The sequence below is a fragment of the Mustela nivalis genome, assembly GCF_964662115.1.
Source record: "Mustela nivalis genome assembly, chromosome: 4".
Lineage (NCBI taxonomy): Eukaryota > Metazoa > Chordata > Mammalia > Carnivora > Mustelidae > Mustela > Mustela nivalis.
Genome location: NC_139023.1, coordinates 133,117,887 through 133,145,265, shown reverse-complemented (window position 1 = coordinate 133,145,265; position 27,379 = coordinate 133,117,887). Strand labels below are relative to the sequence as shown.

At 41.7% G+C, this 27,379-nt stretch overlaps 1 protein-coding gene across 2 annotated transcripts; it reads left to right on the top strand.

The window, feature by feature from the left end:
- Nucleotides 1–529: 529 nt before the first annotated feature.
- On the top strand, nucleotides 530–27,017 carry TMEM192 (transmembrane protein 192). 2 transcript variants are annotated; one of them, XM_082727249.1, is made up of 6 exons: nucleotides 530–712; nucleotides 7,153–7,299; nucleotides 14,363–14,627; nucleotides 18,867–19,001; nucleotides 26,052–26,154; nucleotides 26,468–27,017. In XM_082727249.1, exons 1-6 carry the CDS (start codon nucleotides 686–688, stop codon nucleotides 26,604–26,606), a joined length of 816 nt encoding a protein of 271 aa, XP_082583375.1. In that variant the 5' UTR covers nucleotides 530–685; the 3' UTR covers nucleotides 26,607–27,017. The 2 variants fall into 2 exon arrangements, with proteins under 2 accessions (XP_082583375.1, XP_082583376.1); XM_082727250.1 differs by lacking the exon at nucleotides 18,867–19,001 and having other exon boundaries at nucleotides 573–712.
- Nucleotides 27,018–27,379: the final 362 nt, after the last annotated feature.

The window sequence follows — 27,379 nt, the reverse complement described above, 5'->3', positions numbered from 1 at the left end:
GCCTGCTTCTCGGCCTACTTGTAATCTCTATCAAATAAATAAATAAAATCTTAAAAAAAATCATGGATTTTCAGAAAAGTTTTATTTATTTATTACATTAAAAAGAAACAAAAGCCCTAAAAATCCTGAACTGCTTCATTTCCCATTAGTGAAATGTGTAAATATGTCATGTAGATTAGAATCTTTATTCTGTTCCTATCATCTACTGGTGGAGTTTTCAGCTATAAATGGCAGCGGTAGGATTCTATAGCTGGCTCTACTCATGCATGGAGCTGTGCCTCCAAACACAAACTAAGGAAGACTGAGAAAAGTTAATGTTTTTTAAAAAGAAACAAGTGGCGGCAAAACCAGTTAAATTCTTGGATTCGGAATGCAACCTTTAACACGCAAGCTCTGGCCACCACCCGACCTGAGCAGAGATTGCCGGAAGCCAGGCGGTCAGTGCAGCTGCGGGAGGCCTACAGGCCTGTATCTCAGGGCGGGACACGCCCCCACGTCTTGGCCAATCGCGAGTGAGGAGGCGGGGCTCGGGGGAAGACGGAGGCGGAGCGGGAGCAGGAGGGGGGTGTGTCTGAAGTGGGGGAGGCTAAGTCTTAGTAGAAGGTGGCAATTTTCCTAGGCCGGCGGCGCGGGGAGCAGGTGGAGAGGCCCGGCTGGCCGGGGCTTCGGCCTCAGGCTTCGGGAAATGGCCACGAGGGGCAGGATGGAGGACGTGAGTGCGCGGAAGTGGAGGGAGGCTGGTCCCGGAACCCCTTTCTTCCCTTGCTGGGCGCGCGGGGCGGAGACTGCCAGGGGAAGCCACCCTTCACCGCTGCGGCCGTGGCTGGAGGCGGCGCTTCCTGGGCAGGGCTGACCCGGGGCGCGGGATCCTGGGACGAGACCCCAGGAGGCAGTGGGGTCCGCGACGCGCCCGCCGGCTCTGGGCTTCTGTTCCCGGGTGGAGGTCGGGTGGGCTGCTGGGCGGTGGGTGCGCGGATGTGGGGTCCCCTGACGGGCGCCCAGCTCACGTGCGGAGCGCGTCTTTGATCCCGGAACTGGGAGCTTCACGTGATGCGCGTCTGGCCTGACAGCCCTCCCTCGCGCGTCTCTGCGCGGGCGGCTGGGCTGCGCTCACGTGTCCTGGGGCGCAGGGGCGTCAGTCTCCCTCGTCGTGGGTTCTCTGCGTGGGCTTTAGAGCGCTGTGGACCCGGAGCGGCTGTGACAGGCAGTCAGGCCGCCGCCGTCCCAGGGGCTGACTCGTCGCTGTCATTGCTCAGAAACCCGCACTGGAGAAAACCAGTGTTGTGATGTTTTGACTGCAAGCGTGATAGTCATGGGAGGATATTTTAAATTGCCTTACTTCATGGGTCCAAACCAGATTACTAAACAAACAAACAAACCATAGGCCTAGTTTACAGTCTGTATAGTACAAAGTGAAATCTTGACTTAAATATATTGAAACTTTCTTAGGGGAAACATGTAATTGTGCCCAGAATTAACTGGTTTGCCTCATTGACAATTTATCCTTGAGAAGCAAAGTTGACAGTTACATTAAAGCAGTAATTTGGATAATTACATAAACAGGAATATTACTGTGATCCTGTCATTGAATTAGGGGCATTAGGCAAGACACATAACAGTCCCAGGCCTACAAGAGCTTAGATTCTTATGTAAGTAACAACCACACTCAAAGTATCTTAACTAAGTATCTTAACTAAGATCCAAACAATTTTTAATGATAAAGCTAAAACCTACCTTTTTTTTTTCAGTTGAAAAAATGTAAAACTAACTGTAAGACATTGAAGGTAGATTTGATATTCACATACATTTGAAGAAATAAATAATTGTTTCTGAATTTTTAAGGGTGACATTTGTAAGCTGACAGTGTATGGGGGAAAAATCAGGAAAATATGTGCAGTAAATGCTTCTTGGTTGATGCTAAGTTGCCCCCAGATTTTTGAATCTATAGCTTTTAGTTTTAGGATGAGTACAATTCTAGAAATCTGTTCCAGCAAACAAATGGAGATTAATGTTTCACCAACAGTTACATATCTAAATCACTTTAGATCTGAGCAAGTTGCCTGTTTTGGGTAATTTGTGGCTATGATTTCTACCATTCAGTTAAAAGCTAAAAATACGGTGTATGCCATAGGCCTAGACACTTAAAAGAGTTAACAGAGGCAAAGGCTTTTCATTTAGGGTTCACTGTTTGCAAGCTATGAAACCAACTCTGACTGATTTAAGGAAGAAAGGAATTTCTTTGAAATGATCAGAGTGAGTGAACACCTACGCCTCTGAAAGGACTCCAGTAAAGGGCGGCACAAGGGATCTAAGGGACGGGGGTCCTTTCAGAGTCTGCCCTGGACTGAATGTGCCTAGTCTCCCTTTGCTTTGTCGCTCACAGAAAGAATTGAATTGTCCGGCCCCCTTAGGTTCTACCAGAGGCCAGAGGTTCCACCTTCCCAGAGGAGGGTGAAAAGTACTGAAGGATGTTCCCATTGGGACTTAATGGAGAGGTAGACAGTGAGTCCCCAGAGGAGATCCAGTTATTATCACAAAAGAAGAGGAAAGAGATCTATGTGGGCAAAACAGAAGATATCTTGTCCAGGTCATGATGTAGTTCTTAAGAGTGTAAGCGAAGAAATTACATGGATTCCAGGAGTTATCTTCATTTTACCTTTCACATGGAAATGGTGAGTTGCCATCTGAGAGTGATGAGGCATTGTTACACATTTCCTGTAGAATCCACTAGACAGGGGATTTGATATAGCCTTCAAATATGTTTTATTTACTGAGTCTAATAAGTGATGTAAAGAAGAAACCATATTATCATTTCCAACCTGTTTAGTGTAATCAGGAGAAACAGAATACATATACATTAAAGAGGGAAAAATACAAGATAGCACTCATAAGGAAAAAATACAATACAGCTTTGGTGGCTGGGTGGGTTAAGCGGCTGCCTTCGGCTCAGGTCATGATCCTGGGGTCCTGGGATTGAGCCCCACATGGGGCTCCCTGCTCAGCAGGAAGTCTGCTTCTCCCTCTCCCTCTGCCCCTCCACCCCTGTGCATGCTCACTCTTGCTTACTCCTGCTTGCGCTCTCAAGTAAATAAATAAAATCTTGAAAAAAAAAAAAGAACTATTCCAAATTAATATTATGAGCAGTACATTTTATAGCGGTTGTGAAGTAGACAGAAAACAGTTGGCAGGACAAGTTGTTTCTTTGTTTTTGTTTTTTAGAGGGGGTAGGGGAGAGATTGAATCTTAAGCAGGCTCACACCCAACTCGGAGCCTGACTGGGGCTCCATCTCAACCCTGAGATTATGACCTGAGGTGAAATCAAGAGTCTGACACTCAACCGACTGAATCACCCAGGAGCCCCTGCATAACAAGTTTTATAGAGAACTTAAGGCATGTATGGATTCTGAAAAAAATAAGAAGGATATTTGTGGGGCCGTCTAGAAAGGTCATTTAGGCTAGGGGAGGAGGGTCATGTAAGGGAGGTAAATGGGAGATAAATGGACAGTAGTCTTAGAGTTAAGGTCTCAAGGCCTGCTTTGTTGAAACTCTCAGGCCCCAAGTGTTCAAGAAGTTGGGCAATGTTTTGTTCACTACACACACATACTGAGCCTGTGCTCTATGTTAGATGCTAAAGGTATAATGAAGGTACAAAACAGTGTCTCTGCCCATGTGAAGCACACTTTTCCAACAACTTTGCTGTCCTGTGGTTAGCATTGGAAGTTGTAATAGACATGTGTGAGAATGCAGTAGGGACTTCTGTTCCTAGCCAGCATGGTGTAACAGGGACTGGATTCATTCTTCTGCCTGAAGTAACCAAAAAACTACATGCAATATCGGAAACAACATTTTTTTGAGCTATTGAACATTGGGCAGTGAAAGCCAGTGCTTTCCAAGAGGAGGGGGATGGAGTGAGTCATATGACTGCCCCAGCTGACCGCCTTGAGAGAGGCTGAGGGCTGTGACAGGAAAGGGTGCCCCGGCAGAGGTCACCAGGCTCCCTGAGTTGAGGAGATGGGGCTGAGAGTCTGGGGAGACTGAGGCAACGAGAGTTCACGTGGCAGTACCTGGAGAGGAGAACTGAAAACGTGCAGAGTGCCCCTCAGGGAGTCCGCAGAGTCCTGCTCAGTATGGGCCTGTGAGGACATTGCCCACGGCCTGGAAAAGAACCACCTGAAATGACTAGAGGAAGCGGAATTTAGCGCTCACACAGGGCCAGGCATCGTGGCTAGTCCACTAGTCCAGCTGGAAACTCAGTAATTCACAGGATACTAGGTCTCACAGAGGTCTTACCTTCATAGTGGGGAAAAACTAGCCTTAGACTAAACATGGCTGTGGTCCCACAATAAATAAAAAAAAGCAAGGCCAAAAAGACCAAACTGTTTCCAAGTAATTTAACTGTGTTCCAGAAGAAAACAAAAACTCAAGACTGTAGGAACACAAAACTGTCCCACACCCAAAGCAATAAATTGGGAAGTCTTTCATCCAATCCAAAATTACCAGGCACTGATGATTATGTAATGTAGTGAAGGTGTTAGGTAATGCTTCAGTGGGAATCATTTTGCAATATATATAAGTGTGTCATATTAACTCCTGGTGCACTTTAAACTTACACAAAGCCATATGTCAACTGGATCTTAATAAGTTGAAAAAATTACCAAGCATGCAAAAGGCAGGAAAACATGACATATAAGTCAGTTGAAATGATTCAGAAATGACATGCTAAAAATAGCAAATAGGAACATTGAAAAATTATTATATGTTTTCTGTGTATTCAAAGGGGTAAAAAGACATACGGAAGATATAAAAGAGATCCAAGTCAGACTTGGGGACATGAGAAGTACAGTGTTGGCTGACAGGGCAGTAGGAACAATGTTGAAGATCAGTGAAGCAAGTGTTCTTGCTAAGATAAGCCCTTGACACGTGGGCCAAAGTAAGTAAAGGCACAGGGACTGAAAGAGATTTGTGAGGGATGGGCGCATGAGCAGTCAGCATCGGGAAGGAGAGAGAAGTAACGAGAGGCAAGACCCAAAAACTAGCTTGGGAAGGGATTCTAACACAGAGAGCCAGACTAAGAATTTGGATTTTGTCCAGAGGAGAATGGGGAGGGACTCAAGTTTTGGGGGAGAGAAACGTAAATGTTCATCTTAGAAGACATGGACTGCAGCAAGACGTTGCTAAGGTCTGGAGACTGGAAGGCAAAGGCCATGAGAAATGATGGGACCTAGCGAGAATAGTGAAGAATGGAGAGCAAGATGAGACTGAGGGGCCAGAGTGGTAAGGCGTTCCATGGGGAGCAAGGGAAGAGCAAGTGGTAGAGACAGCAGCGGCTGATACTGACTGTCACGTCTGTGCCAGCCAGTGTTCCAGCCCTTTTATGAATAGTAACTCGTCTGATCTCCCCCCTTCCCCAAGCTATGAAGCAGTTGCTATTAGCAGCACTGTGTTTCCCGAGATGAGAAACAGGCACAGAGATGAAGTAACTCCCTCACCACTAAGGAAGCAGGAGAACTGGTATCTGAATGGGGCAGTTTCCTTAGGAGCTTACCTGTAAGCATAATACTTACTACTTTTGCATCTGGTCAGAGCTGATTCTCCCCACAGCTCCCGATAACCTCTCCTGCTTAGCCCAGGTCTTTGACGACACCCTGACTGACTTAGGAACACTGCTGAGGTAGGATTGGAACAGTTATTCATTCATCATCTGTTCCATGGGTGCTAACCCCCAGTCCCTGTTGGGCGTTAAGATTACAAAGACAAATATGTGGTGGGGAGTTGGTAGGTCTCATGTAATCTACTTGGGAGGATAGGTAAGAGGTAGGACTGTCACAGGATAGTATGATAGAGGAGGCAAGCACCAAACTATGTGGGAGGGCGTGGAGGTGTGGTGTGATCTAGATGCTTGGCAGCCCAGGAAGGTTATGTGTAGGAATTGACCCAGCAGAACCTGGAAGGATGCGCAGATGGTAGCCAGAGGAAGCTCTGTGAAGATTGGGACATCTCTCTGCTGAATGAGAGAAAGCTAGAGGTAGAGGAGTGTGGAAAAGAACAGAAATAATCAGAATCATACCGTAAGTTACAGCAAACTAAACAGGAAGCTATATGTAGGCACTGAATGAAAAAAAAAAATTTGCAAAGCAGCATTGAATGCCTGAGTTTGGAAACTGAGAAGCCCGCCCCAGATCTGAATTAGGCTCCAGATTATTATTTTTATCTTTGTAATCTGGTGCCCAGAAACCATCCCTATACCATTTGTCTCACTCTACCCCTTCCAAAGAGCGCTTATCTGCTTCCAAATGCTATTCTCAGGCTTCCCTTTTTCCGATGAAATCTTTATTTCCATCCTATTTTTGTCCAGTTAGCTCACTTATAATATTATTTCATCCTGTATACCTTTATCCCCAGCTTCCCCAATGAAAATGTAATCTTTTGGACAGGGACTGTGTTTTATAATTTTTCCTCTTATAGTATCTTATATATAATAGTTTTCAGCAAGGGTCTTAGATTAAGAGATGGTTATATGAGCCAGAGATCTGGTAGTACTGTTCCTGCCGAGACAGCACCTTTAAATGAGTCAGACTGAATTTTTAGGTTGCAGCTCAATGCCATCAGCTACTTCCGGAACTTTGCAAGTTGTTTTCATTGAGACTCTGGTATCTGTCAATTCAAGTCTCCTGGAACCTCTATCATGGTGATCTGTTTCCTTCTCTAAAACATTTCTATCATAACTGAAAGTTTAATAAAGCCTCCACCAACTTTCCAAAATTTTGTGGAACATCATGTTGTAGTTTAAGAATTGGAACCATATGTAATTATTTCATCAATAATCTAAGTAATGTTAGATAAATCAATGTCTAAGTTTGAGGACTTAAAGAAAACATTGTTTGCTTTAATCTCATTATGTAATACCTTACTTGAAGATAATTGAAGTAAGATTTCCTCAACCCATTTTAACACTTGTTTTCACCAACATGTATACAGTAGTTACCTAGAAGTTTATGTTACTTTTAAACTCACTTTATGTAGGGAAGTTATTTTTCTTGCCTCTAACTTGCGTAATGGTTTTTAATGCTTTAGAATTTAGTAGATTTGTCTTAGAAACATAATCTGGAAAAATGGGGATTAAAAGATTGCTTCTGTTTTTCCGTACCTCAGGGTTCCTTGGATCTCACCCAAAGTATTGAAGATGACCCTCTTCTGGACACTCAGCATCTTCTACACCATTCATTACATGCTCAGTTTAGACCCAGATTCCACCCTCTTCCTACAGTCATCATAGCAAATCTTCTCTTATTAATTCATGTAAGTTGGCTGGGACAATAATCCATACAGAGGCAATGTTCTTAAAAAAATATATATATAAGCTCAGGATGCCTGGGTGGCTCAGTTAGCTAAGCGTTTGCCTTCAGCTCAGGTCATGATCCCAGGGTCCTGGGATCCAGCACTGTGTCAGGCTCCCTGCTCAGCAGGGAGCTCTCCCCTTCCCTCTGCTGCTGCCACTGCTATGCTCTCTGTCTCTCTGTCAGATGAATAAATCTTTGAAAAAAAATAATACACACACACACACACACACACATATATAAGCTCTTATGTATATATAAAATGTAATAATAATAATATGTGTGTGTGTGTATGATCTTCAGAGGGTACTTTGGCTACATCTACCAACTTTTTTTTTTTTTTTAAAGATTTTATTTATTTATTTGACAGAGAAAGATCACAAGTAGGCAGAGAGCCTGATGTGGGGCTAGATCCCAGGACCCTGGGATCACAACTGAGCTGAAGGCAGAGGCTTTAATCCACTGAACCACCCAGGTGCCCCTACATCTACAACATTTAAAATGTACATACTTTTTTATTATATCTCTACTCCAAAGAATTTATTACAAATATATTTGCACATGTGTAAGGATATTGTTAATAATAGTAATGTTGTCTGTAATATCAAGATATTGCAACTACCACCATTCAGAGGACACTTTGTATTTCCCATCCATATGAAGGAATGCTCTGCAACTGTTGGGAAAAAAAACCAGGGTGGATGTGTATATATTAATTAGACTAGCCTTCATGCTTACATTGTTGAGTACTCACAAACACAGGTTTACATTCGGGTTTGCATGGAATGTTCCCATTTGCACATTTTAAAAGATAATTGAGAGGGCTGGTGTGTATGTTTATTCCCATGTATAAACAGAAAATTTCTAGAAGCATTCACAAGATCCTTTAACACTAGGTGTCACTGTGGTGGAGGTCTGAGGTCCTCAGTAGAAGGCATACCTGATACATTTTACTATTTGCCTTTTGTACTATTTGAAATTTTTTTTACCATATGCATGTGTTTTTCAGTTACTAAAATTAAAAAAATGTAGATAAATCTATATATTTTGACACAGAAATTTATCAATTTATGTCCACTTAGAAAATAATGTTAAGGAGAGAAGTCCAGTTGCAGCAGAACAGTAAAGATGTATATGTTGCAACTAGTAGATAAATAAGTTCTGGAGAGGGCAACCCTGTCAGGACCCCTCTAACTCCTGAGAGCTTTTTCTGCATCCTTGCTTTAAAAAATTCTATCACTTTAAAAAAAGAAAAAAGTACTGGAGATCAAATGCATAGCCTAGTTTCTACAGTCAGCCATATTTTACATATTATGAACTTCAGAGTTGCCAAGAGATTAGATATCTTAATTGTTGTCACCACAAAAAGGAAGCGGTCATGATGTGAAGTGATAGAGGTGTTAGCTAACACTGGGAAAGTAATTATATTGCAACACATAAATGTATCAAATCAACCAGTTGTAGGGGCACCTGGCTGTCTCAGTTGGAGAAGGGTGTGACTCTTGATCTCAGGGTCATGGGTTTGAGCCCCATATTGGCTGTTGAGATTACTGAAACTAAAATACAAAGGTTTTAAAAAAAGAAAGAAAAAACAAACCAAAAGCCAAGTTGTCCTCTTTAAACTGACACAATGGCATATGCCAGTTATATCAACAAAAATAAAGAAGTAAATAAATTCAACATCACATGCACACAAAAAGAAACCCCTAAATGGAAAAACAAATAAGCAAAACACCTGTACATGTGAACGGTCTTGGTGTAAGCTTATCGATGGCTCTGCATCCAGTCTGTTAATCATCTCCATTTTGGTCACTGAGATCTGAAGCACGAGGGGATATAGTTATTCTTTGCTACAGTGTGAAAAGTCAGGAGTTCTTAGGGATCCCAAGTCTTTATGAGAAGAATGAATGTGGTTCATTGACTCGTTCAGCCGCTGCTCCAGTGACACACACCATGTAGACTTGAATTCACAACTGAATACCCTGAGGAGAGAGGAGCATCCTTTTTCCTTGTGTAGATGTAGTTAAGTGTGGCCTGGTTCTACCAGGGCTTCCCAATCCCCGGATTATCAACTGAAGAGGTGGCCTCTTGGTCCCTGGATTATGGCCTGTTTTCTTCTTTTTTTTTAATAACGTATCTTTAATTTGTGTAACATACTCTCTATGTATTTATACCCCCACATACACACAAACACACACACACATGACTTTGAAAAACCTTTTTATATTAAAATGCCTGCCTACAGGGGCATCTGGGTGGCTCAGTGGGTTAAGCTCAGCTCTGCCTTCAGTTCAGGTCATGATCTCAGGGTCCTGGGATTGAGCCCCACATCAGGCTCTCTGCTCAGCAGGGAGCCTGGCTCCCCCTCTTTCTCTGCCTGCCTCTCTGTCTACTTATGATTTCTCTCTCTCTCTCTCTTTCTCTGTCAAATAAATTAAAAAAAAAAAAATCTTTAAAATGCCTGCCTATGATACTGTGGGATCGATTGCCCTCATTTTAGGACTAAGAAACTCTTATGTTAAAAAGCAAGAAAAATACCAGCATTACCCTGATACCCAAACCAGATAAAGACACCACAAAAAAAGAACCGTAGGCAAACATCTCTGATGAACATAGACACAAAAATCTTCAACAAAATACTAGCAAACCAAATCCAACAAAACATTTAAAAAATTCATTTACCGCAATCAATTGAGATTTATTCCTGGGTTGCAAAGGTGGTTCAATATTTGTAAATCAATCAACATGATTCATCACATTAATTATTTTAAAAAGGATAAGAACCATGCCATCATTTCAATAGATCAGAAAAAAAATTTGACAGAGTACAATATCCATTCATAAGAAACCCTCAACAAAATACGTTTAGAAGAAACATACCTCAACATAATAAAGGCCATCTATGAAAAACCACAGCTAGCATCATCCTAAATGGGAAAAAAAAAAAACTGAGCTTTCTCTTAAAGATTTTATTTATTTATTTGTCAGAGAGAGAGAGAGAGAGAGAGCACAAGCAGGGGGAGCAGCAGAGGCAGAGGGAGAAGCAGACTCCCCATTGAGCAAGAAGCCCAATGTGGGGCTCGATCCCAGGATCCTGGGATCATGACCTGAGCCGAAGGCAGACACTTAACCAACTGAACTACCTAGGCGTCCTGTGCTTTTTCTTTATAGCCAAGAACAACAAGGACTGTCCACTCTCACCACTTTTATTCAACATAGTACTAGAAGTCCCAGCCTCAGCAATCCAACAACAAAAAGAAAGAAAGGCATCCGAATCAGCAAAGAAGAAGTAAAACTTTCAGTTTGTACATGAGATGAGACTACACATAGAAAGCCTGAAAGATCCACCAAAAAACTGCTAGAACTAATAACAAATTCAGTAAAGTCATGGGATACAAAATCAATGTGCAGAAATCTTTTGCATATCTGTACACCCAATCATGAAGCAGTGGAAAGAGAAACCAAGGAATCAGTCCTATTTACAATTGCACCCAAACCCAAAAGCTACCTAGGAATAAACCTAACCATAGAGGTAAAGGACCTATACTCTGAAAACTATAAAACACTGATGAAGAATTGGAAGATGACATAAAGAAATGGGAAATCATTCCACACTCCTGGATTCAAAGAAAAAAATATTGTTAAAATGCCTATACTACCCAAAGCAATCTACACATTTAATTCAATCCCTGTCAAATACCAAAATACCAACAGCATTTTTCAGAGAACTAGAACAAACAATCCTAAAATTTGTATGGAGCCACAGAAGACCCCAAATAGCCACAGCAACCTTGAAAAAGAAAAGCAAAGCTGGAGGCATCACAATTCCTGACTTCAAGTTCTAGGACAAAGCTGTAGTGATCAAGACAGTATGGTACTGGCACAAAAATAGACACATAGGTCAATGGAACAGAATAGAAAACCCAGAAATGAACCCTCAATTACTTGGTCAGTTAATCTTCAACAAAGCAGGAAAGAATATCCAATGGAAAAAAGACAGTCTCTTCAATAAACAGTGCAGGGAAACTGGACAGCAACATGCAAAAGAATTAAACTACACCATTCTCTTTTATCATACACAAAAATACACTCAAACTGGATGAAAGACCTAAATGTGAGACCTGAAGCCACAAAACTTGAGGAAAATACAGGCAGTAATTTCTCTGCCATTAGCCATAGCAACTTTTTCTAGAAAAGTCTTCTGAGGCAAGAGAAACAAGTTAAACTATTGGGACTACATCAAAATAAAACGCTTCTGCACAGCGAAGGAAACAAACAACAAAACTAAAAGGCAACCTACAGAATGGGAGAAGATATTTGCCAATGACAAATCTAATAAAGGGTTAGTATCCAAAACATACAAAGAACTTAAAAACTCAACACCCAAAAAACAATCCAATTAAAAAATGGGCAGAAGACATGAACACGTATTTCTCCAAAGAAGACATCCACCTGGCCAATAGACACATGAAAGTATGCCTAACATCACTTATCATCAGGGACATGCAAATCAAAACTACATGAGATATCTCCTCACACCTGTCAGAATGGGTAAAATCAACAACACAAGAAACAACAGATGTTGGCAAGGATGTGGAGAAAAAGAAACCCATCAGCATTGTTGGTGGGAATGCAAACTGGCGCAGCCAATCTGGAAAACAGTACAGAGGTTCAACCAAAAGTTAAAAATAGAGCTTCCAGCAGTCGCACTAATAGGTATTTACCCAAAGAATGCAAAAACATGGGGCCCCTGGGTGGCTCAGTGGGTTAAGGCCTCTGCCTTCAGCTCAGGTCATGATCCCAGGGTCCTGGGATCGAGCCCCGCGTCAGGGTCTCTGCTCAGAGGGAGCCTCGTCTCTCTCTCTCTGCCTGGCTCTCTGCCTACTTGTGATCTCTGTCAAATAAATAAATGAGATCTTTAAAAAAAAAATGCAAAAACATGAATTCAAAGGGATATATGCTCCCTGTTGTTTATAGCAGTATTATTTACAATAACCAAATTATGAAAACAGTCCCAAGTGTCCATCAGCTGATGAATGGATAAAGAAGAGGTGATTATATATATATATAATCAGAATATTACCCAGCCATAAAAAAGAATGAAATCTTACCATTTGCAATGATAAATGGATGGAGCTGGAGAGTATTAATGCTAAGCAAAATAGTCAGAGAAAGACAAATGCCATGTGATTTCACTCGTGGAATTTAACAAAACAAATGAGCAAAGGGGGAAAAAAAAGAGAGAGACAAACCAAAAAAGAGACTCTTAATTATAGAGAACAGACTGATGGGGGGATAGGAGAAGTAGGTGATGGGGATGAAGGAGGCGCTTGCCATGAGCACCGGGTTGTGTACAGTTGTTGAATTACTATATTGTACACCTGAAACGAACATTAAATTTCCACTCCATATACATCAATTAACTGAAATTTAAGTAAAAATTTAAAAAAGCAAAATGTCTATATGCTACTTTATAAAAAATGGATCAGTTTGCTTCAATGTACAGTGTTTTCCTGTATAGGGATTTCTCGACCTTTCAGTTTTTTCCTTTATGGTAATAGGCATCTTGAGTTGCCCTAGCAAATATGACTGCTCTTGACAAATCACATAGACAAATCATATATATTTTAAGTAGATTTATTATATGCTAGGATGGCCTACTATTGGTGTTTGGTGATGAATACCAAGGATACATTTTTCTTTATTTGCTTTTTAAAATTACAAAATAACTTCCTTATTGTAACAAGTAAAACATTACCAAAGCGTACAAAGATAAAATCCTATCTTCTCTTTTATCTGCTTCAGCCCTTTTCTCTGAGTTAATAAATGGGTGTATCTCAGTGCCTTTCGTTCAGTTCGTACAAAAAGAGGGTGCCTGGGAGGCTCTGTCGGTTAAGTGACCGACTGACTGTTGATCTCAGCTCAGGTCTTGATCTCAGGGTCCTGAGTTCAGCCCTGTGTTGGGCTCCAACCTGGGCATGGAGCCTGCTTAACATACACACATACACACACATTCATACATATTTTAAAGGATTTCCCCTATTTCTTCCCCCCGCCCCCCAGTTGGATAATACTGTATTTATCACTCTGCCCAAGTATTGCTCACACTTGAGCCTGTGTCAGACTCCCCAGCAGGCTTGTTAAACTAGATAGCTTGGTGACATTTCCAGATTCTCCTGGTTTTGGGAGGGGCCTGATAATTTGCATTTCTGACTAGCTCCCTTGTGATGCTGATTGTGCTGGTCTGTAAACCACACTTTGAACTACTACTCTATAATTTACTAATCCTAACATACAGACACCCATCCAAATTAATACAGGAAGATTTAGTTAAATTTTTAATAGCTCAATACTACTCTGTTTTATGAGTAGATGTATTTTAATTTACTCAAGCATTCTGCTATGGATGAACACATATCCTCGGGCAATTTTCCGCGTTTTTGCAAATAATAGAGAATGCTATAATAAATATTGGTAGTCATAGAGCTGTCTGAACTGGGGCTGTTACTTCTGATGAGTAGAGTTCTTAGGACAGGATCAAATGCTTCCAGATTCTTTTTCCACATCTCTTCCCAGACCAGCAATATATGAGAATATATGAGAATTTCTGTTTGCCTGTATTTTGGCACCAGTCTTTTAATTTTTTATTGATCTAATTGCATACTTGTTTTTGTTCTCTTAAAACTGAAACTAGAAATAAAGTTTTTTAAGCCATGATTTTTATTAGTTACCTCTGAAGCACTAAATTAACTGCTTTTACTCTTTTCAATAAAAGAGAAGTGGGCAAGAAATTGTTTAAGTACTCATCTCTGTTAGGTGGGATTTGGGGTGACTTCTCTTATTTATGATTTGTTTCCAAATTTTCTGCAAATTTTTCTCCAAATTTTCTGTTTAAAATATTTGTAAAATGGGGGAAAAAAGTTTGTAAATTCATTTATAAAAATAGGATCACAAAAGTCATAGGTAAATATCATTTCTTAATTCTAAATATTGAATATTAATCCTACTGCTTTCATTTCCACCAGGTTGTATTTGTCATTTTAGCATTTTTAACAGGTGTGCTTTGTTCTTACCCTAATCCAATTGAGGACAAGTGCCCAGGAAACTATACCAACCCACTGAAGGTTCAGACAGTCATAATCCTTGGAAAAGTTATTTTGTGGATTCTGCATTTCCTTCTTGAACGCTACATCCAGTATCACCACAACAAAGTCAGAAACCAAGGCTATAACACGATCTACCTAGCTACGAGGCATCTTAAAGGACTTGCACTGATGATACACTCAACCGGTGAGTTTGGCTCAGCTTGTCTGTGGCTTGCTTGTGTGGTGGAATTGCCAACAGAAGGCAAATGGGGGGTTTGACTTTATAATCAAATATAGTCTCTCATGTTTGTGAGAGTGATATGTGTTGTGGCCACTAAAATAAGATCAGCTTATTGTCTTGAAGCTTTTTAAATAATATCGTCTTAATTTTCTTTCTTTTTTTTTTCTTTTTTTTTTTAAGATTTTACTTATTTAGGGGCACCTGGGTGGCTCAGTGTGTTAAGGCTCTGCCTTCGGCTCAGGTCATGATCTCAGGGTCCTGGGAGAGAGCCCCACATCAGGCTCTCTGCTTAGCAGAGAGCCTGCTTCCCCCTCTCTGCCTACTGCTCTGACTACTTGTGATCTCTCTCTCTCTCTCTCTCTCTCTGTGTCAAATAAATTTAAAAAAAAAATCTTAAAAAAAAAAAAGATTTTACTTATTTATTTGACAGAGAGAGAGAGAAACACAAGCAGGAGGAGGGGCAGGCAGATGAAGAATAAAAAGCAGGCTCCCCTCTGAGCAGAGAGCCCAAGGTAGGGCTCAATTCCAGGACCCTACGATCATGACCTGAGCTGAAGGCAGACCCTTAACTGACTAAGCCACCGAGGTGCCCCAGTATAGTCTTAATTTTCCTTTCACATCTGTGTTTGTTATCATGGCGGGGGTGTGAAAAAATTTCCCTCTTCTGGGAAGATTTTTGGTTGAGACCCCACTATAATAAAAAGTTAACAAGAAAAAATAAACAAATTTATTAACATGCATACTTCCTGGGGCACCTGGGTGGCTCAGTGGGTTAAAGCCTCTGCCTTCGGCTCAGATCATGATCCCAGGGTTCTGGGATGGAACCCCACATCGGGCTCTCTGCTCAGTGGGGAGCCTGCTTCTTCCTCTCTCTCTCTCTGCCTGCCTCTCTGCCTAGTTGTGATCTCTGTCAAATAAATAAATAAAATATTTTAAAAAAAACAACAACAAGGTGCATACCTCCTGTGTTTCATGGGAGAGACCCCAAAAAATGGAGTAACTCTCTAAAAGGGGCCACACCACCACCTTTAATACCATCTCTAGCCAGAGAGACCATAGACATTGTGGTGAGGCAGTGGGAGGAATAATGGGAGGGTGAGCAGTAAAAGCTCTGGAAACAACGTTAAGATTATTATGCAGATTTAAGTCTGCCTTCTCTGTGGATAATAGTTTCTAAGCCTTCTTTTCCTGGTACAGAAAGGACACGCTTACAAACTAGTTTTCCTTTGTAACTGTCTCTTACAAAAGGGTATCTTCCAGGGCACCTGGGTGGCTCAGTCAGTTAAGTGTCAGCCTTCAGCTCAGGTCATGATCCTGGGGTCCTGGGATGGAGCCACACATCGGCCTCCCTGCTTGATGCAGAGCCTGCTTCTCCCTCTCCCTCTGGTGTTCCCCCTCTCCCTCTGCTGCTCCCCCTGAGAGAATAATGCTCTCTTATTCTCTCTCAAATAAGTAAATAAAAGATTTTTAGAAAGGTAACTTCCATCAGCTTTCTGGGATTCACCCGTGTCTGCTGTTTCTTAAAACTAATCAGCTTAAAATAACCCTTATGTCAGAGTGGCTGAGTCGGTTAAGCGTCTGCCTTTAGCTCAGGTCATGATCTTGAGATCCTGGGATCAAGCCCCAAGTCAGGCTCCCCGCCCAGTGGGGAGTCTGTTTCTCTCTCTGCCACTCCCCTTACTTCTCTCTCTCTCAAATAAGTAAAATCTTAAGAAAAAAATAATCCTTATGCCCCAAAGCATATTTTGGAGTGACATTTCCTTGCCCGCATTATGAATATTGTGTCCACGTATCTGCCTGTGCATGATGTAGACTTTTCCCCCCTTCTGGTATGAGCCGTGTTAATCATCTCAAGAATATAAGCTGCTGTTGCTATTTGATACTTGTAGGGTGAGAGGAAGAAATTGGCTTTACTTTAAATGAAGTTCAGTGTTTCTTTTAGTGAGAGACTGTGATATTATAAAATGCATTATCCAAAATGGAAAACAAAAGGTTGGAAAGTCTGCACAGGACTTAGCTGCATTAGTACCCACTTTGTTGATTTTGCAAACATCTTAAAAAGGCTGAATGGAATTAAATTGAACTTCTTTAGGCATTTTTGCCTTGGTGTTTTGCCTTTTTAGAGAACCTCGTTTTCGGATTGAGTCCAGAATAAATACTTAAACATTTTGAAACCAGATTTGAAGATAATTTTTTCCCCCAGAAAAACAGCTCTACAGAATTTAAATTTTTTTTCTTCTGTGTTCTATTAATACATTTTCTTAAAGGGCAGGTGCGAGTTCATCTACTCTGCGATGTTCTCAGTGGCAGCTGCAGGGCCATGTGATAACAGAGAAGCATTTTATAGAGATGGCTGATTTTGACTCACTGTGGGGTGGAAGGGGGACATTTTTACCTCTTCCTTGAGGAAGAGCTTGGCTTGTTATGTTCTGCGCTGATGTGTAATACTTGTTTTTGGCCAGAAGATGTCACTATAACCTTTCCTCCCACCCACTGAAGATAAAAGCAAAAACCCATTTTTAACTTAAAGACCGTATATGCATTATAACCAAAGAAATGTTCAGTCTCTTAAGTGATCGGTCTGGAAATAGTACTTTTGAGGCCCACCAAGGGTTGTCTGATCCTTACTTTTCTGCTCACATTCAAATTCTTGCTAACATATGACCCTTAATATTTCTAAGCAATTAGACCCTTACTTTTAATTGCAGATGGCATGACTTTTATGTTGCTCATATAAGGACCCAGAAGATCAAAGAGACTGGGGCAGGTATTGACCTTGTTTTTACTTTAAGTATTTTATCTTATATGAAGAATGAAAAGGTAAATCCATGAGGATGTAGAACATCCAGCTAATCAGATGAGTGTTTCTATGGCATGTGATAGTATTGTGGGCTAGTGATTAACTTCATCCTGATACCTTTTCTCTATAAAATCGGTGAAATAATATTTCTCACACAAACTCTGTTGCAGGAGGAAGTGAACTAACAGTACCTAGTAGGTAAAAGCTTCTGCCTTCAGCTCAGGTCATGATCCCAGGGTTTGGGGATCAAGTCCCGCCGGGGCTCCCTGCTCGGCAGGGCGTGTTTCTCCCTCTGCCTGCCATTCCTCCTGCTTGTGTGTGCTCTCTCCCTCTGACAAATAAAGAAACTCTTTACAAATAAAACTACTACTACTAATTTTGGTTTTGTATAATCTTTAAAAATCCCAGGCACACTGCCCTACAACCCTTCCTCCAAGCAAGTCCCTGTGGCAAACTCACAGTCATACCTTACATGATGCCAAGACCCAGCCTCTTTGCTCCAGAAGTTTACTTTTCTTCTGCGCTGTATTCTCCAAAATGAAAGTACAAAACAAGGCTAATGATCTTTAAAACCAAATAATAGATATGCTAAGTGTGTGTGTGGGGGAACAGTTCATATTGATCATATAGTGTCCAAGCACCATCCTAAGTATTTTTCACATATTAACTTCATTCATTCCTCACAAGAGCACTGTGAGGAAGGTACTGTTGTTCCCATTTTTCAGACAAAGAAGTTGAGGAGCAGATGTGTCAGGTCATTTGTCCATAGTCAGCAGCATGTCCCAGATGCCCTGCCAGGTGGTCCACATAACTGCAACATTCTTCTGTGCAGTTTTCTGCTGGTACATTATGTGACCAGGATGGGCAACCATGGTCCTCAAGAGCCTCTGGGTTCAGAAGAACTGGGATAATGCAAATTTCCAGAAACTTCATCCTTATGTATTTATTTATTTGAGAAAGAGAGAGTAGGGGGAGGAGCAGAGGGAGAGGGACAAGCAGACTCCCTACTGAGCACGAAGCCCAACAGGAGGCTGGATCCCATGACCCTGAGACCATGACCTGATCCAAAATCAAGAGTCAAACACTCAACCGGCTGAGCCACCCAGGCATCCCTGCATCCCTTTTTAAATGCACAGGGGACTTCATGCAATGTCATTATTAATAATTGTAGAGAACAAAAAATCGTAACTTGGTTTTTAAGAAAATCCAGATTCTTATGTAATTGTATTGGGGGGGCATCATTAACTCTTAGTTGCATTGGGGGTTTTTCCCTCTAGGAAGCAGCAGTTCGGGGTTTTTACCAACGCTCCCTTCACCGCTCCATATAACAGGGCCTGGGTATGCACCTGCCTTGTGGACCCCATCTGGGCTCTGCTAACCCTGCGCTTCTCTGTCCTCTGCAGGCAGCACAGCTCTCCTCCTCGTGCTGTGCGTGCAGCACTCCTTCCCGGAGCCCAGCAGGCTGTATCTTGACCTCATCCTGGCCATCCTGGGCCTGGAACTGATCTGTTCCCTGACCTGTCTGCTCATTTACACAGGTGAGAATTACAGCGAGACTGTTGGGCCAAAGACCATTAACCAGTTGTTTCATCCCTGATCATGGAAGCGTGGCCGTTATCTTTGCGGCAAGGTTTTCCTAGCGGCTGGGAGCCTGTTGAGCACCTGTACTTTTCATTGCTGACCACTTGGAAACTTGCATGATTTCAAACCAACAGCAACATACCAGTGATGCTTCTAAATTTGTGTCATAAACTAATTTTTGTCAAAAACAAAACAAAACAATACAAAAACCTAATTTTTATCAAGTCAAGTGACACCTTATCTTTAAAAAAGACCAAAAACAAAAAAATTGAAAAGACCCACAGACATTTGCTTCTTCAAAGGCAACTGAGATGTAAGTCTGGCATTTAAATTCAAAATGACAAAATACAAAATAAGTGAGTAAATATGTGTGCAAACTACATTTAGCCTAGACTTGCTTTAGGATAAACCATTTAGGAACTCATTTTCTAAATTTAGAGCTGTCTAAGGATTGATCTATTTGTCTCTCTGTGTCTCTCTCTCTTTCTCAGAACTCTCAGGGGTTAAAATTAAAGGAAGCTTTACTTTAGAGGGGTGCCTGCGTGGCTCAGTTGGTTAAGTGGCTGATTCTTGATTTCGGCCCAGGTTAGGATCTCAGAATCCTGGGATCAAGCCCCACATCAGGCTCTGTGCTCAGTGGGGAATCTGCTAGAGGATTCTCTCTCTCTCTCTCTCCCCCTGCGCGTACTCTCCCTCTAAAATAAACAATCTTAAAAAAAAAAAAAGCTTTAGATATATTAACGTGAAAAACAGTTGGAAGAATACTTTTTTTTTTTTTTGGAAGAATACTTTTAACAGAAAAAAATGCAAGCCCTGGAAAAATCTAGGTTTCATTCCTGCTGCAATATGGACACGCAGTAAAATCTGTCCAGAATAGTAGCTAATTTTCTGGCACTGCTTAACAGTTATTTTGTGATAATAAAATATCTTGTGTATCCATTTTGAAAAAGGTCATTTCTTTTTGCCAAGAAGGGCAAAGTCACACAGGTCACAGCTTATGTTTCACTTTACTGATTTTTTTTTTTTCTGTGCATCTCCTTAGGCCAATAGGAGAACATTTAGAATATGAATGGTATTACTACTTTGTAAATGTGAATGTCGCATTATTGATTGATCTTTATAAATGTTTCTATAATTATTAGCTAACAATGAGCCAAATTATGGATAGGATTACATTTTGTACCTCTTTTTAAAACAATAAATGTATATCACCCACTTAACTTCCTAGAAAAGAATGAAACTAGTTGTTTTGTTGTTGTTGTTGTTTTTAAGATTTTATTTATTTATTTGAGAGAGAGAGAGAAATCATACGAAAGGAGGGTGGGGCAGACAGAAAGAGAAGCAGGCTTTTGGCTGAGCAGGGAATCCAATGCAGGACTTGATTCTGGGACTCCAGGATCATGACCTGAGCTGAAGGCAGTCCCTTAACCAACTGAGCCACCCAGGCCCCCAGAATGAGACTAGTTTTAAAGTAAGATTAGTTTTTCTTTTTTAAAGATTTTATTTATTTATTTGACAGAGAGAGATCACAAGTAGGCAGAGAGGCAGGCAGAGAGAGAGAGAGAGGAGGAAGCAGGCTCCGCGCTGAGCAGAGAGCCCGATGCGGGACTCGATCCCAGGACCCTGAGATCATGACCTGAGCTGAAGGCAGCGGCTTACCTACTAAGCCACCCAGGCGCCCAAGATTAGTTTTTCAATATATAAGAAACAGCTTGCTATTTCAGTAAAGTGATCTATATGACAAATGAATACTGAATTACCTTTTTGATTGAGATCAGTTCCAGTCTACGACATGTCTGTCAGATGCTATAAATAAGGTTATAGTTTAGGTCTGAATAGAGAATTCACTTACCCCGTTACTTTAGTACTCTACAACTTTTATTTACTACAAGGGGTGCAGGCCTTCTTGTAGTAAAGATCTATAGAATGCTCTGTGACATAGAAGGAGGTAACAACAATATTCCAAAGATCATGTGAATGTCAATCATGTAAATAAGGGAAATTAATACTATTAAAATGTAGTCCAAGATTTATTTCTCTAGGACTTACTGTACTATTTTTAAAGGGTTTAAAAGGATTTGCTGTAGCATCTATAATTAATTATAAATAAGACATCTAAGAGATAAAAACAAAAACAAAATCCTGAGAGTGTTTAAGAGTTAAAGGAAACAGATATTCCAAGAATCCTGATAGGAACTCATTTTTACATTTGGACACAAATAGTTACATGACACCTAAAATTAAACAAAAAGGGTTTTATTTCATTCTTTTCCATTTATTTTAATATATTGCCTTCTAATTAAAAAGAATTGCTTTATTCTATACTCAAAGACTTTGTAGCATATTTCTTCTTTACTTTATATTAATTTTTAAATTTTTATCTGAATAAAAACACCATTAAAAAACTATCTTGTTGGGGTGCCTAGGTGCCTCAGTGGGTTAAGCCTGTGTCTTCAGCTCGGGTTATGATCTCAGGGTCCTGGGATCAAGTTCCACATCAGGATCTGCTCAGCGGGGAGCCTGCTTCCTCCTCTCTCTCTCTCTGCCTGCCTTTCTGCCTACTTGTGATCTCTCTCTCTGTCAAATAAATAAATGAAATCTTTAAAAAAAAAAACAACTATCTTGTTAAATCTCAAATGAATATGCTTCCTACTGTAAGAAAACCTGATAATTGGTAATTCACACTCTCAAAGTAAATAGATGGTTTAGATAGGAAAGGTTTATGATAATTGTAATTATAAACTTAGGGTTTCTGCAAATACTTAATTTCTTTAGAAGATTCAAGTATGAGTGTTTTACCTCCACATCCTCAAGAGTAAGCTTAATTTATTAAATTACAATGTTTCCTTAAATATACTATAGGGTTTGGGGTTTTTTTTTAAGGTTTTATTTTTTTATTTGACACAGAGAGAGAACACAGCAGGGGGAGCAGCAGAGGGAGAAGGAGAAGCAGGCTTACCGAGCCCAGTGCGAGGCTTGATGCAGGGCTCAGTGTGGGGCACCATCCCAGGACCCTGGGATCATGACCTGAATGGAAGGCAGACCTTAACCTACTGAGCCACCCAGGTGCCCAAGACCTTTTTATTTTGTCAGACTGTTGTGTGTCTTTTATTTCTGTCCCCTTTTACTTTAATACTATGTAGCTGTTATTTCCTGTCCCCCAGTTCAAGAAACTTACATTTTTTTCTAAGCTTCTTCCTTTATTCAGGGATTATTTGGGGAAAATACCATTTTAGAAAACTAAGATGTAAACACTGAACAGTTCAGATTCACTCGTAGACATCACATAACAGTTTCAATTCTCAGCCTTCATCTTTACTGGATGACCTTGGACATAGTTTACCTCCTGGAAGCTTACCCCTCACTAGCTTCAGGCCTCTGGTTTTTCTGGTTTCCTGCCTGCCTCAATGGGGCTCCCTAGTCTGCTCTGTTGAGTGCTCTCCCTGACCTGCTGGAGGGAGCTCCGCAGCTCGGTCTGTCTCCTCTAACCTGCAAGCTAGAGCACATCAGGTTTTGTGGCAGTGCCATTCAAAGCCAGAAGGTGCTTCTCATTTCCAACTTCCTTGCTGTACCTGAAAGTCAAAGGCATCTAGGTACTGGGCACGCTTGGTTCTTCTGGTGGCATACTGTGTGCTTCCTCCTGGTCCTTCCTGGTGGACCCTCTGCACATCTCCCAACTTTCTCACTTTTTAAATTTTATTTCATCTATTTATTTGAGATAGAATAAGAGTGAGAGAGAGAGCACAAGCACGGGGAGCAGCAGGCAGAGGGAGAGGTTAGACTCCCTGCGGCAGGGAGCCGGATGTGGGACTCAATCCAAGGACCCTGGGATCATGACCTGAGCTGAAGACAGCTGCTTAACTGACTGAGCCACTTAGCCCTCCCCACCACACAACTTTCTCACTTTTAACCTCTTCACTCCAACTTCTTGAGCCTAATTCTCAGCTGAAAGTACACATTCGAATCACATGAAGAGCCTGGAAGCTCCACAAAAGGAGAAACAGAGTGTCTCATGACTCTGCGTATATATCCAAGACATTTCCACAAAAACACATACACAGTTGTTCAAAGAAGTGCTGCTTATAATAGCCCAAAGGGGAAAACATCTAATTGATGTTAGGATAAACTGATGGATAGATAAACAAAATGTGTTCAATCTATACAACAGAATATTACTCAGTCCTAAAATGGAATGCCTACATGGACTGATGTACTAGTATGTGCTGCAATGTGGATGAACGTTGAAAACATTATGCTAAGTAGAACCAGTCATTGCGAAGACAGTCTATGTACGAGCCCATGGATATGCAATGCCCAGAACAGGCACATGTACAGAGAGGAAATAGATGAGCAGTTACCTAGAGCCAGAGGGCAGGGGGCAAATGGAGAATGACCACTAATGGATACTGGGTTTCTCTTTGGGGGTATGAATGTGTTCTAAAATTGACTGTGGAGGTGATTGCCTAGTGCTCTGAAATACTGAACCATTGACTTGTATACTTCCAATGGGTGGATGCATGATATGTGAATTATATCTGAAAACTTGTCATGAAAAAGGAAATAATGGCATGTGGAGCTTTTATAAAATGTAATGTGGGGGTCTGACCTGCCCCTCCCCCCGCCCCAGCCCATTCCCATGGCAGATACTCTCATCTATTTGGTGTAATTCCCATGTTCATTCGGGGTTGACAGTCACTGCCTCCTTCTCCCCTGGTTTTCTCTCCCCTGGTAGCCATCTCTGGGGGAGACAACTCATGTCAGCCCGGTCCCAGAGTTATTGTTCAGGCAGGGGAGAGCCCAGCCCAGTTAACTGCTGTCCAGGGTACAAATTGCCCCAGTTGCTGTCACCCCTGAGAGGTGGAGTGGCCTTCACCGTGTCTGCTTCTCTGCCTCTTTGCCACTGACTTCCCCCACTTGCAGTACCTGGACTAGGTGGCTGAAGCCACACAGATTCATTTTCTCACAGTTCTGGAGGCTGGCCTGTCCAAGGTCAAGGCATGGACAGGCTTGGTTTCTCCTGAGCCTCCCTTCCTGAGCTGCCTTCTGTGGGTGTCTTCACATGGCCTTGTGCTCTGTGCAAGCACATTTCTCCTGTCTGATCAGGGCCCCACCCTTATTACCTCATTTAATGTTAAATACCTCACTGGAGGCCCTATCTCTAAAGACCATTGCTTCCGGGTGAGGGCTTCAGCATGTCAATTTTCAGGGAACACGGTTCAGTCCATAACATCATTTACCCTCACAAGCTGCCAAGTTCATCAATGGCCTCCAAACTGCTGCATCCCCTGGGTCCTCTCCATGTCTTCACCTTCCTGGCAGTGACTGCTCTTTCCCGGTTCTCCTCCCTCTCTGGAGATGCATTTTCATTCCTTTTAACAGATTCTTCCCATCTTTTACTATTAGTGGGTGTCAGCTTTCCCGCATCCTTTTTCTCTACCTACTGAAAGTTACGGTCCCCACACTAGTAGACAGTCCTCAGGTGAAGAGAGTCATCCAGACCTTTGTATTCACCTGCTCAGTGATCATTTCCATGTGGGTGTTCCAGTGTACCAAGACAGAAGTGACCTGAACATCTGTCTCTTCTTCCAAACCTTCCCCCATCCTGTCCCTCCTCCCCTCCCTCTGCTAAGAGCATCAGCCTGCAGCTCCTGCTCAATTCAAAACCTTTTTGTCATCCTGGATTCTTTCTTCCCCCTTACTCTCTCCCCTCCCTCAGTCATCAATCCTGTTCAGTTGGCCTGTCTCCCATATCTGTCTCCTCCCCTCTGTCACTGTCACTGCCTCAATGAGACACTCATCACATCCTGTGTGGATAATTCCCATAGGCTTGCTACTGCTGTCCCTTCCTTGTTCTCTTAACTTTGTATTCCTTCCTTCTGCCAATGTAATTGTATTCAGAAGTAACTCTTATCATTAACAATTTCCCTGTTCAGAGTTTTCTGAAGTCTTGGTGTGGCATAAAAGACCCTCCATGAGGGGTACCTGGGTGGCTCAATGGGTTAAGCCTCTACCTTCGGCTCAGGTTATGGTATCAGGGTCATGGAATCGAGCCCCACCATCTGTCTCTCTCTGCCTGCCTTTCTGCCTACTTGTGATCTCTCTCTGTCAAATAAATAAAAAAATCTTTAAAAAAAAAAAAAAAAGGAAAGAAAAGAAAAGGTCCACCATGAGCTGGCCCTACTCATCCCTGCCCTTCAGGGGTGATGGTGAGCTCCTTTCAGTGACTCCCATATACTCTCAGGACAAAATATTAATGCCTTGGCAGTCACTCATGTCTTGCCTGCCTACCTTTCCACCCCCTCATACACACACACAAACACACACCCCTTGTGAGTGCACACACACACCCCTTCTCAAGGTCTAAGTATTTGTTCAGGCTCTTCCCACACCTAAATCACCCTTCTTCTCTCCTCCCCTAGTCCGTGCAGTTCGTTTTCCTGTTTCCCCCAAGACTGGACTCAAGCCCTTCCATCCTCCTCCATGATCGTCCCTCCCATCCCAGTTCTGCTGAGTTAAGGGGCTGCTTTCCAGGGCTGCCACAAGCTCCTCATGCAAGCTTCGATTTTGGTTCTTTTCATACTGTCTTGGAATGTAGACTGATGATCTGTATTTTTCCCTGAAATAGTAGCTCTTTCTATAGGATAGTATCAACAGTGGAGGTTGTTGGAAAAAAGTCATGGTTCCTGGACTGGAAACCTGGCGGGGTGGTTCTGAGAACTGGATGAGGCTGTCCATGCACAATAGTTCACCTGTGCCTTCTGTCTTTTAAATTTTCCAAAAAGTCGTAGCTGTTATTATGACCAGTAATAATGACACTCTCTGTAGTCCAGTGTTTATTTCAGGCCTGCTCACAGATTTTCAATAAACCTGTTTTTTCACTTTATGAAGCATTTTCGTCCATATTAACTTACTTGAAAAGCATAGCCAATTATTATAATTTGAAAAAATGGACGTAAAAGTTTTTTTCATAATTAGGTAACCTGACTATAATGACTTTATTATTTCAGTGAAAATTCGAAAATTTAATAAAGCCAAACCACAACCTGATGTACTTGAAGAAGAAAAAATCTATGCTTACCCCAGCAATATTACCTCGGAGACTGGATTCAGGTAAGCTTCGGGTGGGGAATGAAAGACTAGAGAAAGAGAATTATGAGGCTCCCCTGCCTTGAAAATCTAGGAAACATTCTTATGCTTGGAATTTATGATTATGCATATGTGCCTTAGATTTAAGTTTGATTTGCTTACTCCCATTCCCCTGGATAAAACCAAGTCTGATGAAAGAACCTCATTTTGGAATATTACCTTGGCTTATAGCATCTTAAGAAAAAGTCCCAAATACAATATGCTGTACTGGAAACTGGGAGGGGACCCATTTGCAAAGAGACAAGCGAGTATTGGTGAATATATTGATTCTTTGCAGGCCTATTTCAAGCCTAGAAGAGATCGTTGAAAAGCAAGGAGACATAATTGCCTACCTGAAGCGACACAATGCCCTGTTGAGTAAGCGCTTGTTGACTTTCACTTCCTCTGACCTTGACTCTCCGCCTGGTCACGTGTGAGCTGCTCAAGGTCAGGAGAGCAGTTGCAGAGGAATGCAGAGGAATCTAAGACTGATCGATGACCTGACAAGCTATTCTCAGGAATGCCAGTTTTTGCCAGATAACATTTGACAATTTTGGTTGGAAACTTTAATTTTGCTCTCACCTGCATGGCTCTTTAGTAGGTGAGACTTTTGGGTCACTTGAAAGTATTTCATAGAGCCTGGATATCTCGAGGAGAACGTCTGTTTTTGCACATTTTGAAGTTGTTTAACTGTCTGGTTTATCCTAAGATCAAAGGTGTAGTTTAAACGACTCTTCCTGCCCAAGATTAGAACCCGGTAATAATTTGGCTATGTATATGGAGGTAATCTGACGCGATGATCTAGTTGAAACAAGGGTTTGATCAAGTAAGTTTTCTCCACTCTTAAACTGATGAGAGAAGTCATAATTTTTTGTGGTTAATGTTGTTTTCCCCTGCAGAGCCTCATCATGTACTCGAAGTGCTTGTGTGCTTGTAGGGATGACAGCTTGGCCTCTGTAGCTCTTATGGAGAACATCCTCTTTGTACGACCAGTCTCAGTAGGTGGTTGACTATGCAAACTCCTGTAGTTTTCCATTCTCCAGAAATAAGATAATCAAGATCACTTGGACCAGTGTCAGACTGACCAGTGTTGCTTGTTACGTCAGCAGCACCTTCCACTGGCAACAGCTGACATACTGCAGAGAAAACTTGAGAACATTCCCCTTATTTTAATCCCTCTTCAAGAAGTTGCCATGTGTTTCAGTATTGA

Coding starts and splice junctions, on each gene's coding strand:
- TMEM192 (XM_082727249.1), top strand. CDS start 686: ATGGCCACGAGGGGCAGGATGGAGGAC. Junction 713..7,152: donor CGAGGGGCAGGATGGAGGAC/GTGAGTGCGCGG, acceptor TCCGTACCTCAG/GGTTCCTTGGATCTCACCCA. Junction 14,628..18,866: donor ACTGATGATACACTCAACCG/GTGAGTTTGGCT, acceptor TGTCCTCTGCAG/GCAGCACAGCTCTCCTCCTC.